Here is a 20,709-nt window from a genome sequence, read left to right on the forward strand (position 1 = left end):
GACATCACTCACTTAGTTTGTCCTCTGTGCTGTATAGAGCCACATGTGGGACGTCTGGGCCTATAAAAAACAATTCAGGGGTTAAAAAACACAAACAAGAATGTACTAATTGTAGTAAAAAATATAACCATAAAAAAACATCAGTTAGAGAGAAAAAAAAAAGGCTCCAGCAAACCAGTGATGAAAAATAATCACGTATTCTACGGGAGTCATCTCGGTCTTATCTTCCACCGACTTGAAAACAGGCCTCTCATTTCATCCAGCTTCTCAGTTAATTATCTACTTCTGTCTCATGAGGACCAAGCTTATCACTTCACAATGGAGCCACTCTCTATAGATCCAATTAATAAAGGAAGCCTCTGGCACTTTTCATCCCCTTTATATAAGTCAGCCTCCATTATATAAATATATTGTTGTGGCCCAGTGTTGTTGTGTCTCTGAAGAACACAAAAAAAAACACATGTAGTAAACAGATGATAATCTCTGGGCTTTGCCTCCTTCCCATTTGAATCATTTGAAAGCTACTCTGTCTGCTGCAGAGATATTCACATGACGGTCAAATATTTAATCCTGCGCATAATCAGAGAAATCCAGCTCTAGGTTTGCGGTCACTGGCACTGTCCGGTTCGATTAGTCGTCAACCTGATGTGGAGCACTGCTAATTCAATTACACTTGTACCCCAGCAGACTTCCTCTCTCAGGAATTCTTTAATGAGGCTTGGGGGGAAAAAAAAGACCTTAGACTTCAGAGATATGAGGTGGGTGACGCTCACCTTTACAGTTGAGTAAGAAGTACTGCATGCTGTGGCTGAACGAAACGTCCATGTAGCCGCACTTGAACTCACAAGACAGGCATCGGCGGTTGAACGGAGGGATTGTGTCGGCGCTGTGGGATGAAACTCCGTGAGCGGCACTCGTGGGAAACGTAAAATCAAATCAATTTTTGCCAAATGAACGACTCAATCCTACCTGTATAAGTGCCGTCGTTTGGGGTCGTCCTCTGTGCTCAGGAAGTATCTTGAAAAAAACGTGCAGAAAATCATCAGCAAATAACAATGTCATCTCTGCAGAAGTGGCTCTTCTGACTGAGCGAGAAATATCACCACGTCTTACATGAGGTTCCTTTCATGATTGTACGCCAAGATGTTAGTGATGTCCCAGTCTCCAGAGGTGAGCGACTGAAGGATGTCTGTGCTTGTGTTCGGCTGAGCAACGACAAAAAAAAAGAAGTGTAAAACTGTTTAAAAGTGCTGTCAGATTATTTCTGTTATGATTTGGCCTAAAAGCTGCAGTGTGTTTTGACCTTTGATGATTTTCATCATCATTCTGCCTCTGTTTGGTCTTTGTGGTTATTTGAGAACTCTCTGATTCTTCATCTTGTGTTGTCCCCTTTTTGAACTTACAATTCATTGCTGTATAATTAGTATAGTTCCTCTATGATGTAACTTCGTCCCATGCTTGCACAATTATCATGTTGGGGAAAGTAAAAGAGGAGGATAAACTTCCGACTGTAATATTCTGAGCACTTCTCTGTGACATTCAAACTGTGTTACTCTGTAACTGCTCCACCTTACAAGACTGAAACTTTGATCATTGGCAACCTTTTTTCTCTTAACAGGCTCTGTTGCTTAACAAGCAATACTATCAGACCTGACTAGGGGAGCACTTGTGTGTATATAACAGCAATGCAGGTCACTCTTAGAAATAAAAGTGCAAAGTAGAACCACATACGGTTCTTCAGTTTGTCCTCATAGGAGAACCCTGTTTGAATCCAGGTAGAACCTTTTTATAAAGGTTCCACCTGGAACCCTTTTGGAAGGTTCCACCAAGAACATTTTTAAAACCCTTTTATTCAGGAAAGGGGTTTTAAAGGGTTCTTTGGATCAAAATGTTTTTTACTGGATCCATTAGTGTTACCAAGAATGGTTCCAGGTAGAACCTCAGCCCTTGTTGAAGGACCCTTTTGGAACCCTTATTTCTAAGAGTGTAGACAAGAAGCGTTTATCCCATCAAACTGCTAAATGACCAGGTGTTTTTGAGCAGTACAATTGACATGTTTGTGTTTTCAGTCGTACTCCAACGTGCAGCCGTCTCGCTTTATAAGCACGGTCTTGTTGTTGTCTCTTTCCGTCTTGACACGAAAACAAATCATTTCCTTTGTGCAGTAAAAGTCAACACAAGCTTTAAATACCGCTATACTGAGACACACAGATGCTACGTTTCCATGGACTGAAATAATAATGATAAAAGCGTGATGGGAATAAAAGTACTTTGTGTTATCGCGGTAATCCGAATAATCTGGTCTGAAGGAATTTCATTGAGAAGCAACAACAGGGTTTTTACATCGTAGGCAGAAGTGAAGCTTCTCGTCTTCTACGACTATTTTCAGACAATTAGACTACACACTACAGTTTTTTGACTTGATAATTTGGCAACAACAACTACCATGGATGTGGACATAGAGATGTGGAAGAACTTTCCTCTCCCACCCTGAGGTATTGCCCGGGTGAAGAAAAACTTGTGTCCATCGTGGGAAAACAGTGGCAGTTCGTTCTGCACAGAGGAGAGAAATAACAATAAAAAATGAAGTAAACATAGTCTGCATAGGTTTGTGTCCAAAATGTGTCTGCAGCTCGTTTAAAGCATAAACCAACTGCTAATGAAACAACAGGGGAGCAGTGTTTTTGATGACCTACCTGTCTGTGCAGCCAGCTCTCACTCTCATCCTCAAGTTTCTGAAAAACAATAAGAGACTTTAAAAGTTCAAAGCCAAAAAAACAACATCATAAAAAAGGAATTCATCTAATGAAGGGAAGTTTAAATTGGGGAAAAAAATGTAGCATTCAGTTCCTAATGTCACTCTAAAGGATAAGAGAGCAAAACAAATTATTGTTTTTAATTAATACATTCATTTTGTAAATGTCACAGACATGACGGCACGGTAAAAGATGTAGTTCAAACTGACATTAGGGGGCAGCGGGGGTAGATTTGAGTTAGACTTGATTAATTATCTCGGTTACATATCTCTTCTGTACAGTTTGTGTGTTGTCAAATAAGAATTAAAATCTAATTAAAAGACCCGTCACAAGCGTCTGGCTCCTCAGTTCTCACCGAGGATCTTAAAATAAAAGTTTGACATTTAGAAATTCATTACTAAATCAGAACATCTCAAGAAAGTTAACATCATCAGGTTCATCCATGACCTTGTGATGTGAAAGAGAGAAGCCCAACAAGTCATTAAAAAAAGACTTGATCAGAAAGGGACTAAGATTTATTTTTTATTTTCATGTAGAAAATCAAGCTCCATGAATGTACCATATAATATTATGGTTCCTTGCCCATCCAAAATACATATATATATATGTGTAGGGTGTTTTTAATATATAAAGCTATGGCACAGATGCACAAGGTAACACAAAAAGTACTTGTTGCTGAGTCAAATCCATTTTCTCATTAGGTTCATTGACGGTAAGAAAACACAGGATATCACCAGAAACATCATTTTCCAAACATGAAGCCCCAGTGGCTTAACATTTCAGACTCTGCAAAGTTTCACCTTGATGCAGACTCCAGTTGTGGCCTCACACAGTGTCAGGATGGAGTTGTTCTGGGCTCTACTGAGCCAGTTAACAGCCAGTTTGGTGTTGGTGGCCCACGTCACCATGGTGATATAATATTCCCTCCTGGAAAATCAGAAGATTCAAATACATCATCGGTGTCGTTAACCTGTTCCGTCCGCCACCGCGAGAAATGACTCCGGTGCTATTTTTGGTGCTTTAACAAGGCTCCGTCGTGCCGTCACTCACCCTATACGAGGGTCATCGGGTTTCTTCATCACCACCGTGTGCAGAGGGCCGTTGAGGCTCACCACGGACAAGTGCACCACAGGGTTTACTTCACCGGCCTGCAATGGCCCAAGAGGAAATTAGAGAGGTCAGACTGGATTTCAGTCAAAGACGATGAGAAGTTGTCTCTCTCTGTTGTCTTCAGCTGTAAACAAACTTTAAAAAAGGTCGTCAATTTACAGAAATTTGCTCTACGTCTAATTGACTGATTAAATAATGGGTGTTGTATCCATTTATTTATGATTAAATGTGTTTATTGATTATCACTACTTTTTGTTTGCTTGCTTATTACTTTATGCTTTTAATTATTGCCAAGCAACGTTTTTCATGTTCATACTTATTTTCTTGAAAAATAATTCCTGTTAATTGTGTTCTATGTGACGACCTGATAAACAAAATATGAAGGTTAATCACAGAAGAGTTTGTCAACTTTGACAGCACTTATGCTTACATGTACTAAATGTAAATATTACAACATTTTATACCACATATGATATACATCTGACATATACTTAATAGCATTCATGATGTGTATATATGTATACATGTTTATATATGTATGTATATAATAATTAGTTTAGAGAGCAGATAGTAGGTTCTATCAGTTACACCAGTTGCTGCATTGCATTTGCATTTCCCCAAGCTCCTACTACACAAAATGAAAAAATAAATGTTTTTTCTAAGATATAACTTCATGTGTTGATGGTTAATATCCAGATGTGACAAAGATTTCAACATACAGTACAGTCCATTATAACATAAAAAGAAAAAACATTAAAGAAACCATTTACGACCTCAAACGTTGATGGAACCATTTTGCATAATTAGTGCTTTTACTTTTGATAAGTTAATCCTGTCCATTTCGCTATAAAAAAATATAGAAATTTCACATGCAATGGGGGTATTTTTTGTTTGTAGGTTTTATACATAAAAAATAAACTAAATAAGTCAATCAATCAATCTATATTTGTATAGTACTTTTCATAAACGGTAACACAAAGGGCTTCACATAAAGCTCACATTAAAAATAACATCTATAATCCCATCTATCTATCTATAAAGCAAGTTGTGTCTGTGTGTCTGTCTGGCTACGGTCGTATCTCGATGGTGTGCATCCTTGATTTTCAATTTTTGCTGGCAGGTAGCGGCTCATCAGCAGCAGCTGCGCTGTCTGGAGCGGGGAGGTGGGAGTGAAGAGGCTGTCCTCACGGTGGGTGAGACATTTTCACACGGTTCACCGCAGAACATGGTGTTATACTGAAACGATGAAGTGTCCATTCACCAATACGCGAGTACATATTTATTTTGCATTAGTATGCTACTACTTTGCGGCTAACTTGGGGAACCTGTTTCCATAGGTAAGCTAGCGAGGCTACGATTAGCGTAGGGCTAACAGTGGCGTGGCTGACAGTCACAATAGCTAGCTACGCTAATGCAAATGGAAAATGAAAACGTTTGCGTTGCACAGTGTTTGTATTATGTTAGCCTTTACGTTCCTTATCATGCATTACCATAACTGAAAAATCTTCTTCAGCTCCCACTATAGGAATGCATACTTCTTACGGGCACTGCACAAGTTTAATATGATCAATAAACCAGCCTTTCTGCATTGAGTTTTGCATGTTCTCCCCCGTTTCCTCCCATAGTCCAAAAACATGCAGATTGAGGAATGAGACAAACTGGACACTCTAAATCAGGGGTCACCAACCTTTTTGAGACAGAGAGCTACCTCAAGGGTAAAAAATAATATGGATGAAATGATATATATATATATATAATATTTTTTTGTTTGTTTACCATTTAAATGATTAATATTATGCATTTAACTGCATACACATTCATTCCAGTGCTTACTCCTAACGATTACCAGTTTTTATAAACAATATCAAAGATATTTTACTGAGAGATCATACGGATACATGCAAGTGAGGTGAAGTGAAGTGAGCCCGCGGGCACCGTATTGGCTGCCTGCGGGCTACCAGGTGCCCACGGGCACCACGCTGGTGACCCCTGCTCTAAATCGACCGTAGGTGTGAGAGTGAATGGTTGTTTGTCTCTATATGTGTCTCTGTGATGGACTAGTGATCTGTCCAGGGTGAACCCTGCCTTTCACCATAATGTCAGCTGAGATTGACACCAGCTCCCCCCACGGCCCTCATGTGGAGGATAAAGTGGTAGAAGATGGATGATTGGATGGATAATCAATAGACCAAATTACTGAGGCTAATTACTTTTACACTTTCTTATTTCTGATTGTAAAACTTGCCTTTGGGTAGTGGTACTCTCGATTGGCAGGGTACGGCATTCCAGTGAAAACTGGGATTTCCATCTTGGGCACCAGGGAGTCGTTGATGGTCATGTAGGCCAACCGCAGCCCGTCAGGAGACCACCAGTGGGTAATGTGGCTCTGCAGGATCTCCTCTGAAATAACAACAAGCACATAATACAATATGCACAATGTGAAGAAGACATAGGATCAGAACACTGTTGTGTCGTTGTCATTGCAGCCAGAAAAGACTCACAGTAACTAACACAAACTACATGACATGTTTTACAACAAAGTAATCACAATGCAGTACTTCACGTAAAAAAAGTTTGCTGAAAAAGCCTGCTGTGTTTAAATTAGCTGGCGTTTCTGTGACACTGATAAAGACATTTACAACATGTCGGCATTCGCACGAGACACGTGTTTAATATTTACAGCCACAGTGATTTATGACGCCCCATCGCAAACAGCGAATAAATCAATTACTCATTTAAACATTTTTGACGGTCATAGAATTCAAATACATGAAACCAGAGGCTGTTGTTTTTTAAATTTTTTATTTATTTAAATAAACTAAGCTGATGAAGATTTAATGCTTGTGAAATGAATAACAACAATTAAGAATCATAAATTATGGTTAGGCTGGATTTTCTGGCACGACTGCCGTCGTCATTAATCATGAACAGTCAGAGAATAATTCTACCGTTCGTGTTCAGGTAACCACAAACTTCATTTGCGGGGCGTTTTCTTTCTTCTTAATTCATTTAGTTTTTTTGTTTTGTTTATGTATGAATAAAAGGTCACAGAACAAAAGTCGAGCCTTATTTTTCCATCATGATCTCTGTAAGATTTGACATTTTGGAACTAACCTAGACAAAGATGACAGGAATAAATCAACATCCAGTCAAAAATAATGATTATTTAAAGGTGAGCTTTCAGTTAAAAACTGGTGAGACACTTTAATCCAGAAGGGGGCAGAAAAACGTAATGAATACGCATCTCCTGTGTACAGTTACAGTAAATGCACACATATTTATGTGGAGATCCAGACGAGAGGTCATAACTGATCAGCTCAACGTCATTGTCAGGCAATAATTATGTTTTCCCTTTGCAGAGCACTCATAAAGTGAAGTTTGTTATTGCAGGGTCAGAGGAGGCAGAGGAGACTATTCAGTGCTGGATTGTGAACAGAAGTCCTCTCTTGAACTATACTTTGCTGCAGTTTCAAGGCCTTTGCAAATGAAACACCCCCGCAGTTTCCTTGATAACTATCTTTTTTCTTTTCTTTTCTTGGGAAAGCTCGACATTAAAAACATTTAATCCTTCCTTTTGTTAAGGTCAGAGGACTTAATAAAACTCTTGGTATGTTCTGCTTCATAACTACAGGATGCACTGGATCTAGAACCACTCGTACGAAACAAAAACACTCATTCATGCCCATTATGCTGCGTTGAAAACAGACTGGCAGGGCCACGGAGTTATTGAAGAGTCTGCATGTACCAGTGTGTGTGTGTTGGTTTTCTCCGGGTTCACCGTTTTCCTCCCACAGTCCAAAAAACATGCAGAGGTCTCTACATAATATCTCACCACAACAACACAGTCCAGTAAGTAATGTCTATATGATCTTTGTTTTTTATGCGACAGCTTGTTATCTGCTAAAAAATCCACAAAACAAAAAGGGAAAATATGGCTATTATGAATCTTTGTTTAGCCTTGAAAATGGATTGCATCTTTCATAATGTCGTGTCTACGCAACAAAGAAATAATCCCAAAAAAAGCTGTTAAAACCGACCCTGCAGCAGTTCTTCTTCTTTTTTTTTTGTTGCACAATTATTCCACAATCATTATCCTGAATGCATCAAGCATAAATAATGCAACAGTTTCAGAAACAGGTGTTTTTTTTCCTAGTAAGTAAAGCACCCATGTCTGTATGCAGCAGCAGAAATGTGAACATCAACTTCTCTCAAGTCATTGTCCATACAGTACTTTATTCTATGTTTAATGCTAAATTTAACTTGTGTTTTAATCTGAAATGTATAACTGCAGCTGTGTTTATTTGTACTTATTCACTGTATTACCCACTGCCTTTGTATAATTGCATTTATTGCATTCAGAATATTTTATTCTATTCTGAAGCCTGACCACGGGCAAAATTAGCTGGAGGTAGACGTCTTATATGCATCACATTTTCCCATTTTCTGTGGCAATTTTGCATGTATCGTCCCTGTTAAATAAAATAAAAAATAAACCTTGCAGAGGAATGGAAATAACAGACATCTATAAGCGAAGCAAAATTCAAGTGGCACATGACCGGAATGTCTGTGTCAGGTACGCAGTATTGAGAAAATCTCTCATATTTCATTACAAGCACATTGACTTTTGAACATCTGCTGAGAGAGAAGATTACACAACAGACATGAACTAATTAAAATAGCCTGAACACAAAGACAAGAGTATGGAAGCTTAGTGAAGGAGGGACGCTGAGGAAAAAAAAGCCAGATGTGATCTTCTAAAAATGAATCGTGCACGCAGACAATCATCGAAACTCTCTGGGAGGAGAAGGTGGTTGATTTATTTCTGCTTTGGCTTCATATTAAAGCTGCTTTGGTCGATATTTTCATTCAATAGTGGCTCACAGGTGGTGTCAGGAGGTGAAATCTACCGTTCCCCACATCTTTGTGGAGCACCTAACTTTACATTCTTTAATTAATTTAATTTAATTTAAAGGACTCATATTATACCCTATTTCTCCAAGTTAACCTAGTTCCCTGGTGTCCTAATGAACATGACATGCTTTGGTCAAAATACCATAAGAATGAAGCGCCACAGCAGTTCAATCACCGTCCCAAAAAAGTCAAACAAAACTTAAGGAACAGGAAATGAAATCAGCCACAAAGGCTACTGGGAGCTAACAGCAGTTAGCATTTGGAATAGTGATCATTTGCAGGCTCTAGCAGGCACATTGCCGTCATATATAACATGTATCCACTGGACAGATAAATCCTCTGAGTCTGGAAGTTTGTGTAGAACTCTGTGCTGCACCGTGGACTTCCGGTTTTCGGATGCCGTTGCCCTCACCAGCACTCTCGCATGTTTTACGGACAAAGCGGAGCTCCGCGAGACAACAATTCCAGGAATTTATCGCATTGTGACGTCCCAATGAGTGTGGAAGTCAACATCGCGTGTTTTATCTCCTGTACTTAGACTGAGGAGGACCACAAAAACATGAGTGAGTCATCATTTTTCACACTTTGCCGACTGATAGGGCCTCCAGATTCCCAAATATAAGGATTTACATGATTAAAAAGTTGATTTTGCATAATATGGGACCTTTAATGCTTTGCTATGAATGTTAGCACCTCATTGATGAACCTAATGAAGCCACGTGTAATTTCAAGGTGTTTTCATAGCTTATATTGGATTTTTAATCATTCGGTTTAATGAGACAAATTGATCCAAATTAGGGTTAATTTGTTGTTCAGTGTTTGTGATATTTAAATATGTACGACAATGCATTCACCACATTAATGTAACAGTGACATTACTCTCGTGTTTGAATAATTATATTATACTGTTTGAGTTGTGTTGCACTAGCTCGGCGAAGATTCTTTTTCAAAATAACAACGCCTCAGTGAAAAGACCAAAGGTCAACCGGTTTTCCCGGTCTTTGTGTGTGTGGGTCTGAACCTCATCCAACACCTTTGGGATTAATTAAAATGCTGACCATGATCTGGGCCTTGTTGTTCTACATTAGCCTCAACAGAGCCGCTGTTACTGAAGTGAGATGTTCAATGGGCACATAAATAGTGGAAGTACGTTTGTCCATATTTAATATGGCGCTCTTCTGGTCCTAATGAGCACTCTTACCCTCATACAGCCAGTCGGCGAGGCCGTTGAAGATGACTCCCTCTTGTCCAGTGGAAACCAGGCGGATGGCTCGGCTCTCTATTGTTGTTTTGTAGTAGATGTTGTTCTCAAATATGAAGATCTGTACAGAGAAATGCAGAGCAGTTTTCCATCATTATTCTCTTTATCGACGCAATTCTAATTTCCTGCAGGGGGGAAACATGGCGTGATTTGCTTCAGAATCTTGCGTTTCACAATTGTTTATCTGTGCCCTGAGCCATTTGATGTTGTGAGAACCAGATCGAAAAATGTCCTCACAAAACATATCTTTGAATCGCAATATTTGTCCTCACAGCCTCCTACAAACACGTGCACACACAAACACACATTACTGGAGACATACATGTTTTATTCTCCGGGTTTTATTGCTACATTATGCTGTGTCCTCTGGGTGGACAATGATTTAAGCCCCCGGCATCAGCATCATGAATGGTAACGCATGTCGGAATTAAGACACAGCGCTGGCAGATGAGTGTGAGGATTTTAAAGTCCCAGCGTGTAACATTTAACAGCTTTTATAAGGGTATAATCCCCGTTTGTTTTAGCCTTTTATATGTACTTTGGGCTCTGCTTTGCAAAGGCCAACATATTCTTGTTTCTACATTTCACATTTGGAAGCGGACGTTTACATGTGGTTCATGCCAGACACGTGACATGTGCATCGCTCGATCTATGATGTTTTTAACGTTGGCGTGTTCACACTGCATGCGTGAGATGCCTGAAACGTGTTTGCAGCAAAAATAGACGGAGAAAATATCTGGTGATAATAAAAAAGCAAGTTGCGTCTGTTTGTCTGTCTGTCTGTCGATCTGTCTGTGTGTCTGTGACGGGCATATTTCGCTGACCATTAGTCAGATCGCCCTACGACTTTGGATATGGGTTGAGCATGGCCCGATGGTGTGCATCCTTGATTTTCAAATTTTTTGGAGGAATTATAACTTTCACTGATTTATCACGCGAGACATTTTCACACGGTTCACTGCAGAACATGGTGTTATACTGAAACGACGAGGTGTCCATTCACCAATACGCAAGGACATATTTATTTTCCATTAGCATGCTACTACTTTGCAGCTAACACGGCAAACCAAGTTTCCAAAGGTAAGCTTGCGAGGCTACGATTAGCATTAGCGTAGGGCTAACATAATACAAGCATGCTACTACTTCGCGGCTAATTTGGCGAACCTGTTTCCAAAGGTAAGCTAGCGAGGCTACGATTAGCATTAGCGCAGGGCTAACATAATACAAACACTGTGCAACCTCATTAGGCACAACGCAAATGCTGACAGTCACAACAGCTCGCTACGCTAATGCTAATCGAAAATGAAAACATTTGCGTTGTGCCTAATGAGGTTGTTTGCATTATGTTAGCCTTTACGTTCCTTATCATGCATTACCATAACTGAAAAATCTTCTTCAGCTCGCACTATAGGAATGCATATTTCCTACGGGCACTGCACTAGTTACATAAAATGTAAACCTTTCACAGTACTGTTAGGGTGGAGGAGTCCTGTGTTTGTCTGTTTTTTTACAGTCTACAGTCTCACTATCAGATGTCAATTATTCTCACACACAGGACCTTTAAAACCTGTTGTCAGGCCACTGTCACTTTCACTGCTTCATCTGGTTCCATTGTATGGGAGATGAATGTGGAATCGAGTGGCACCTGAAGCCCTCGCTGTGTGACGGCACTGGCAGCTAAAACGCACCCCCCCCCCCCCCCTCAGTTAAATGGAAGCCTCAAAGAAGAGAAAGATGTGGCTAACCCTTTCACTCAGATCTGTGCCTGCTGTTTTATAAAAATATAGGTTTTATATTTTGGGATCGACGTCTGAGAAACACAGATCAATAGAGGGCAGTGAAAAGCAGAGGAACTGGTGGGTGGTGAATGTTTTTAAAAAAAGTGCCGTGACAGCTTTCAAAGAATAAAACTGAAAAATTGAATGCTATTTTTTAAAAAGTATTCTTATTTGACTGACACCACGAAAATCCTCAAAATTCAACCTAAAAAGCTTCATTCACCGGCACAATATTAACTCCAAATGACTGATGACGTCTCAAACATTCATTGTAGGCAGAAAACCCAGCATTTTTAGTCACAAGCCGATCCTGAACGACTTCTGAAAACTAGAATAATCTGTCGAGAAGTTGGTAATCTCGTTCACTTTTAAATCTTTTCAACTAGAAAATGGAGAATAAGCAAAAAAGAAAGCTGAAAATGAAGGAGAAAAGGAGCTATTGTAAGTGTGGAGATGTGAAAGTATATGTCACGTCAAAAGAGTGCTACCTGTGGCTCTCGGAAAAGCAGGATTTGTTATTCATGTTCACAAGTGTCCATATGAGTGTGTGTGTGTCACATATTTTTCTCTTCATGCCTCTTATTTTGCATGAATATAACCTTTTCCTCAGGTGTGTGCACGCCCGTGTGCGTGTTCGTGTGCGTGTGTTGACACAGCCTCACTGATTGCTCTGTCATGGTAGAGTAATTGCCTGCAATTTAGTGAGCGGTGTGTGGCACAATCCATCTCCATGCTCCTCTCACTATACATCTGATGCTTTACCACACACAGCCAGCGTTGCCACGGACACCCACACACCTTTTTGTTTTTTAACATGCTGATGAAACACTTAATGTTTGTGAGGTTCATATTTCCTCACAGGAACGTATCTGTAATTGAATCTAATAAATTCATAAAAGCAATTATGGAGGAGGGGAAAGCTTTTAAGTAATAGCTTTTGAGATGTCTGCCGCGTGAGAGCAGCGAGCAAAACAAATTCAGTCAAGTCAACAAAGAGAAAAATGAAAGAAATTGGATTGTTTAAGAAAGAGGGGAAACCAAAAGATTAGGGATTATTTGATCATTTTATTTTCTCTGTCAACAAATCCTTAATTAATCCTTATTAAAAAAGACCAAAAACTAGTATTTTCTTAATACTTCCTTAAATAACCGGTGCTATTTGTTTAAAAATGGTTCACAAAGTTCTCTAATGTCCTTAAAACAACAGGACACAGCTGTTCCTCGCACACTTTAGGCAAACAACAGTGAAATAGTACAAAACAAACTCAAGTGCCCATGTTAACAGACACAGAGCAACTCTCGCTGATGTGGTTTCACAACAGTTCTACGTGTCCATGAGCTCTCTGCTGGCACAGAGTGAATAAATGAGGATTCTACCTCCTGTCCCACTTTGCATCCTGCCAGTCTTGCATTGTCAGTAGAAATGTGATGAGTCTTTTATCCCTTTTCGTCAAAAACAACCTGTGTGGAGTGCTAGTTTGGAACACGGAACATATTTTATTGTAATTGTCCATCCAAATACCCTGTCGAGGGAGAAAAGCTGTTTGTTTTACTTGTTTTGAATCCAAGGACGTCAATTCACCCTTAGTGCTCAACAGATCTGTGCCGCAGGTGCACAGTCCCCCCCCTGTTTTCTTATGTGTTGTTGAGTCAAAGTTATGATTCATATTATCCAAATTTCACAAATTCAATCCGATGTTAAACATTTTGAGGACTTTTTGCTCAGGTGTGTTATAAATGTTATAGCTGATGAAAATTAAAGACATCTTTTTTGATTGCCTAGGTTGTGCAGAAAAAGAGGAAATAAGAAACTCTATAGTGCACATTCTTATATCCTCTGTATATACTGTATGTCAATAACATAGTCATGGAAAAAAGCAGCCAGAATGCTCTGTGTTCTAAGAGTGAAACAGTTTGCCAGCTTTTTTGTTGCAGCTGTTTTGTTTGCAGCAGCAAAGACACTCTCTCTATCTCTATCTCTCTGTCTAAACCGGGGGGGTCAATGAGTGTCTATTCTTGTCAAGAGGGGGTCGGTCTAGAGCAAAAAAGTGTGAAAAAATAACAGCTCAGTCGCGGGTTTGCAATATGAGCTTCAAATTACAACATAATATTTCATCATAATATCGATAGCATAAAGATGTTCATCATAATATTTCACAGAATTTCAAAGTAAACTTGCTTGTGTTTTGATGTGGAAAAATGTGATGTTATAACATTTATTATTATTATTATTATTTATAATAACATTTATGATATCAAAAAAAGAGAAATTAATGAATGAATATTTTTTTGTGATAATTACTCTCATACTATGATAAAAATAAAAAAAAATAAAAAATATTGCTAATAAACATATTTAGTATTATATTGTATTGTATATTGAGGTCGCAGGACACGTTTTCATTAAAACAGGATATTAAGTGGTGGTGGGATGCATGTAATCGCTTGGGCTGCCAGTTTGACACATTTGGTCTAAACAAAACATTATAATTAACCTTAACCATAAGCAGTTCATCCCTAACACTAACCATAACCTAACCACAATTCTTCTTCTTAGCCCTAAACTTAACCAGTTCATCAGTAATGAGGTTCTGCCATATTGAACATGTTTAAGTCTCCATGAGGACAACAGGTCCTGACGAGGTCAGTATTTATACCAGAAAAGCTCCTAAAGAGGTAACAAGTACAAACACACACACGCTGCCTTGTGGACACCACAGACTGTCCAGACCAGGGGTTCTGCCTCTAAGACGCCATCTGCCACTGTGACTCTCACAAGCTCATGTGTTGTTGTGAAATTAAAAACTATTTTGGTCAAGGTCAAAGCAAAGAAAGCTCCCTTCAGGTACTTTAAAGCAGCCGTGACATTATTTAGAAACCTCCTGTCTGTTCCACTGTGACAAAGCCATAAATCACATGTGAGTCTCATCTGCCATGACAAGCTGCTTCTGAGAGATACCCCAGTATTAGATGCTGTGCCCGTGTTTAATGTGTACTGTCAAGGGTGTGGCCCTTCTTACCAGCTGCTGGCCACGAGGTCCCCATCCAGCAAACTGCAGGGCAGCTTCATGCACCTCAGGGGGATTCAGAGGCCACTTTTCCCTGTAGAGATGACACATTCCGGAATGAATTCACAAGTTGTCTGTGCGCACGCTGCATGCACAATGTGTGCCGCGTAACGCAATACGAATGCAAAGTAAGAGCTTACTCCCTCACTTTAGGCTTCATCAATCATACGCAAACTTTTTTAGCACAACCTGACTTTGCTTGGCTCGCTGCAAATACAGAAGGGTGAGGAAATAAGCAGACATAGGTGGATGAATGGCGGAAAAACAGGCCAGGCTCAATGTGATGCAGCAATTGAGCTTAAAAACTCTCCGACAGAGTGGCCCTGAGAGCAGGTAAGAGTGGCTGACATCAGTGGACTGTCTCCATGAGGTCAGGCTGAGGACGTAATGTCCATCTAGAGATCTGATAGAGGGACAATAACAGAAGACATAGGAGGTGATTCTTACGGTGTCACAAGGCTGTAAATAATGTACTTGGCCTCATAGGAGTGTTGGTAGAGCTGAGGAAACAAAAGAGTCACAGTTTTATTGAGTATGACAAAGTCTTTGAAAGTTCTATGCTGTGAGGTCACACACTGAGCTTTCTCACCGGTTTCACTTCAAAAGCAAACAACACATGTTTCATGTCTGGAGATACTTGGTACTTGGCGGCTCTGGATAGCTCCTGAATGTGAGAGAAAACACACACACATTCATAGTAGTAACACACGCTTAACATAAACAGCAGCATCCTTATTCACTGCTTTGGAAGTAAGATGATACTCACAAACAACTGGTTCGGCACGATAACTGTTCTCTCGTCCATGTCCACGTTAAAATTGACAACATCCCCGTCCCTTGCGCGATACAGAAGCTCATAATCTGTGAATGGCAAATAATAATAAAAAAAATAACCATAAGAGAGTGGGGAAGAAGAAGCTGCACCAGCTACTCACAGATCACATTTTATATCGTCTTTATATGGCCTTTTTCATCCTCCTTGACCTCCATCAGCATTTTTAATAAGCCAGGATGCTATTCTGCTTGCTCAAGCTCATTCTGGGGGAAATGGAGTCAAGCTATAAACACAACACGGCCTTATCACTGTGTGTGGATTTGGAGTTCTTAGTAGGACTGAAGGATTTGGGGAACATAATGAAGTACACATTTTCTGCCAGATATTGAAATTGTGATTTGATTTGCAAATTTTAAATGTCATCATCAAAACATGACCTACTGTGCATTGCATTCCAAGAATGAGAACGTAAAGATATGAATTGTTTTCACCATGAATGGGTTCTTTTTTTATTTGCAAGATATCACATCAATAACAAGAATTCAATTGCAGCCTTATTTTTCTCCTGCTTTATGAGGGCTGACAGGCGGGGTACACCCCATGGACAGGGCCATATAGAGACAAAAAAAAAGCATTCCCAGTCAATTTAGAATGTCTAATTTACTTAATCCTCATGTTTTTGGACTGTGATGGGAAACCAGAGAACCTGGAGAAAACCCATGCAACCTCAATACAGAAAGGCCCTTGTTCCAACCGGGGCTCAAACCCGGGTCTTCTTGCTGCAAAGGCAAGAGTGCTAACCACTACACCAACCGTGTGGACTGCAGCAGTGACATTCTCTCTGAATACCTGCTTATATTTGCCCTTCACCAACTCCCGGTGCTAAATATCCGAGTATAAATCTGTGAGATGTTCCAGCCAGATACTTTGACCGTCTGCAGTTGGAGTCAGTCTGCAGGTAACGCAGATTGTGTTTCTTGCCACCTTATCTAAACCATCTCATCGTTTTTGTGTTTAAACCTGAATTGCTTTCTCTCAGCACTAAAATCCTGTGTTTGAAAATGAAGGTGCATTTTTCTCAACCTCTAATTCAAAGCCTGTCTCGGGGAGGTTTTAAACTAAACCTTCGGGAACAGAAAATTGGGTCTGAAAGAATGGGATGGCAAATGACTCAGGTGAAGATATATGTTAGCCCGACCACTGAGGTCCAGGATAGAAAGTGAATTCAAGCCAAATACACTGAATACGTAGATCTGAGCTGAGATAACAAAGGGGAGAGATGATCAATTCAGCCGACTCAGTTCGAAGCTGCTTAATTTGTTTTCATTGTTGAACAACACATACTGTTATCACTGCTTCCATTTCGTAATTAAAAGGTGAGTCTGCAGGTCCACTCCTTTCTCTTTGGACCTGTTTCTGTAACTAACTGAGCCAACGACTACAGAGGCAAACAGTGATCAAAGAGCAACAGGGATCAATTACACACTGCTGGGAATAAAGCCCACAAAATATTGATGAGCGCTACTGAACTGTGAAGGTGTTCCATTGGGCATCTCATCACAAGGTCATTAGCACCAAATGGGAACTGATTGTATTAAGTTAACTGACACAAGACAATGACACACACACACACACACACACACACACACACACACACACACACACACACACACACACACACACACACCACGCCATTGATCGCCAGGGATTTGTCAGGTGCTACGGACATTTTCATCAAAGGTACAGAAACACAGGAACTTCATCAACTGTAGATCAATAAGCACATTTTGAGTGAGTCTGCAGAACGGTCATAATGTGTGGTGGTACGGGAGTTTCTATATATACATATGTGTGTGTAGGTGTTTCAGGTACAGCTGCATTCAATGGTGCACCTTTGGTAAATTGCCATAGGAATAATACACAACTCCTTATAGAGACATCCTGGGGGGGGGGGGGGGGGGTGTTTATATGTCACACATATTCAGGCATTACAAAAAATAATAATCTCCTTGTGTGTGTTATTGAGGGTCAAGGCTATGATTAATTTAATTTTATATCAAATTTTTAGTAGTGACATAAATTAGCAATACTTGTGCAGAAGTCACAAAATGAGACTGTTTTTCTTTTCTTTTCCTTCATAAAAATGAGCCATGTAAACTTTGATCTGGGACGTATTACCAAATTTCACGAATTCAATACGATTTTAAACATTTTGAGTACTTTTTGCTCAGGTGTGTTTATATTTGTAACGCCCTTTAGTTCCACACACAGCGTATTTGTTGCAGTTCTTGATTTTCGCCAGCAGGGCGCGCTACTCACGGTCATAATTCCTTAGTTTTTTTTTCCGGCTCTGCATTTTTTTTCCTGCACTGACACCGATGAGCACAGACATGCTACAGCCGAGAGAGAGAGCAATTCATGTTAATAATTAGATGTAGAGTGGATAAAACGTTATTTTGTTCTGAGTCATTGGTTCTGAAAGGTATCCGCCCCCGTGAGAAGATTTTTGTGTTGCCGGACATCGCAGTTTTATCAAGAGAAAACTCCGGTGAGTAGTACTGATTAGCGCTTAGCATAGCATGCTAGCGGCTGCCGACCAGCTAATTACTCACTCATTTCATGAATATATCATTAGTATGTGCCGTTATGCCTCTGAGAAAATGTTTAAAACCAACCGGAGGTATACAAGAGTGTATTGAATTTAAGAATGTGACTGGTTTTGTATTTCTGTATGGATAATTGTCCGTATTAATCAAACTAGTGCTATGTATTAGCAATTGGGCTATTGCTATACATCGTGTTACTGATACATCAGCATACCTGTGCTATTGTGCTAGCTAATGCTACAAAGCTAAACAAGTTGGTTTTGTGTGCTAAAACGCATGCAGTTGTGTGCATTTCAGTTATCGAGAGACAGTAATTCAATTAATAATTTTCAAACATGATTTATATGTTATTTAATTCATAATTTGTGTGCACTATGTGTTGGTAAAGGTTAAGAACATTTAAAAATATTTCATATACACACCATTTTGTGTATGGGCTGTTAAAAATAATTTTATTGCTGTATATGATATGTTGTCAATGTGAATGGTTCAAGTTCATTGATTTAAGATTTAAGAAAAGAGAGGATAAATGCTTGGGATGAACAATTAATCCAAATTTAATCAAAATCCCAGTACAGCTTACTGCAATTTTCAAATCGCAGGAGGCGCAATATTTGTTCAAGCCAAAATGTTTGTCAAAATATAATTTTAGATGAATTATTATGAATTATTTCTCACAGACCTGCACACATATTATACTTTAATCATTTAAAATATGTTTTTTGAATGAAAATGAGAATAATGTAAAAATGATGTCGCAAATCATATTACAATTGCATTTCCTGTCATAATAATCACAATTAAATATTTATTCAAAATCATTCAGCCCAAATAAATACTGTACAGTTGATTGAAATAAATGTTGATAGAGATAAATAATAGATCTAAAGAGAAAAACTGCTGCTCTATGCAGGTTTTTTTTGTGTATGAATTGATTCTGATGGGGAGCCAGAGCCCGGGAGCAGAGCACCGGCTTACACGTTTACAAGCGTGTGACTTCGGAAGCAGCTTCACCAACCATCTGGAGAAAGCACATCTAAAACATCATACAGATAAGAAACAAAATCACACGTCCCTGGTAGATGAACAATTACACAACTATATATTACTAGGTCTAATACACACTGATTACGGACGAACCGTGGACACTAAATTATCAGGACGGTTGACTTAATTTTTGACTTTGTTGCACTTTCCTTTGTTTGTTACTTTGGTCCCATTTTGTTCTATTTTATTTGCACTTTGAACAGTATTACTTGTTTCATATTGTACATTTGTTTATTTTGTTTATTGATAATTTCTAAGTTGATACCTTTATTATTATTATTCATAATAATAATAATAATAATAATAATATTGAGACATATACATTCAGTCATAGCTGGACTATTTTATTTGTTGCAATTGCAGAGTGGCTTCCAGCCAATAAGGAATATTTCTGTTACTCTTCCTGTAATTGTTGTCCATGTCATACATATCCATATCATGAGTGAAACTAAATCTTCTGATTTGGCCTGATGATTAGAGCTGCAACTAATGATTATTTTTCGTAATCCATTAATCCGTCAATTGTTTTCTCGATTAATCGTTTGTTTCATAAAATGTTAAAAAATGCTGGATCGGTGTTTGTCAATTCAGTTTGATGAATGATTTCTTTATGTGGAGCAAAGAAACAAAGAAAATATTCACATTTAACAAGCTTAAACAATCAGAAATCTTGTTTTAATAATGAAAAAAGCTTCAAACCGATCAATCAATTGTCAAAATAGTTGACTATTAATTTAGCTCTATACATGATATTCACCACAGCTCATGCACAATAGACAGTGTTAGATCCGTTACATATAGTTTTTTTATCGATTTTTTTCATCAGATTGCCTAGGTTGTGCTGGAAAAAAGGATATACGAAACTCTATATTGTGCATTCTTATACCCTCTGTATATACTGTATGTTTAAACATGGTAATGAAAACAGCAGCCAAAATACTCTGTGTTCTCAAGGTTAACAGGTCTAGGTGTATAAAGATTAAATTATCTGCACCTGATCACATTGTATGTGATCTGACTTGAGCTTTTATTTATGTCATGCACAAAAAAGTGCCTGGGTTTGTTGGGGTTGATTGCATGTCATTACATAAAATAACTCTTCTTAAAAATGCAAGCCCTGAGATCAACAGAGCTCAACAGATTAATTAAAGCAGAGTAAAAATCAGATTAAAAGTATATAAAAAATGTTAGTTTTAAATAAATATAAGAATGAAGAACAGCAGCTTAAGAAGAACGTTGATGAAATGGTTGTGTTTAAAGCCAGATGTATACTTGTGTTAATAACATTGTATAAAATACTGTAAATATGATGGTATTTGTTGATGGAAGTTGTCTATAAATTGAGCTGTGTGTAATAGGAATGGGGTAGGAACATATAAATCTTCTGCCTACTCCTT

At 38.9% G+C, this 20,709-nt stretch overlaps 1 protein-coding gene across 1 annotated transcript in view; it reads right to left on the reverse strand.

The window, feature by feature from the left end:
• The window catches only part of LOC310927289 (A-type potassium channel modulatory protein DPP6-like), a gene marked incomplete at both ends in the record, with an annotated part of 78,937 nt that overhangs the window by 5,309 nt on the left and 52,919 nt on the right, over positions 1-20,709 (reverse strand). The window contains 14 exons of the mRNA XM_083889583.1: positions 13-60; positions 774-886; positions 970-1,017; positions 1,114-1,205; positions 2,446-2,553; positions 2,697-2,735; positions 3,557-3,683; positions 3,807-3,904; positions 6,112-6,266; positions 9,979-10,099; positions 14,837-14,918; positions 15,332-15,384; positions 15,474-15,548; positions 15,651-15,745. Of these exons, the coding sequence (XP_083745709.1) occupies positions 13-60; positions 774-886; positions 970-1,017; positions 1,114-1,205; positions 2,446-2,553; positions 2,697-2,735; positions 3,557-3,683; positions 3,807-3,904; positions 6,112-6,266; positions 9,979-10,099; positions 14,837-14,918; positions 15,332-15,384; positions 15,474-15,548; positions 15,651-15,745 (1,254 nt within the window). The remainder of the gene's footprint in view (positions 1-12; positions 61-773; positions 887-969; positions 1,018-1,113; positions 1,206-2,445; positions 2,554-2,696; positions 2,736-3,556; positions 3,684-3,806; positions 3,905-6,111; positions 6,267-9,978; positions 10,100-14,836; positions 14,919-15,331; positions 15,385-15,473; positions 15,549-15,650; positions 15,746-20,709) is intronic.

This window comes from Microchirus variegatus (genome assembly GCF_963457635.1).
Source record: "Microchirus variegatus genome assembly, chromosome: 5".
NCBI lineage: Eukaryota > Metazoa > Chordata > Actinopteri > Pleuronectiformes > Soleidae > Microchirus > Microchirus variegatus.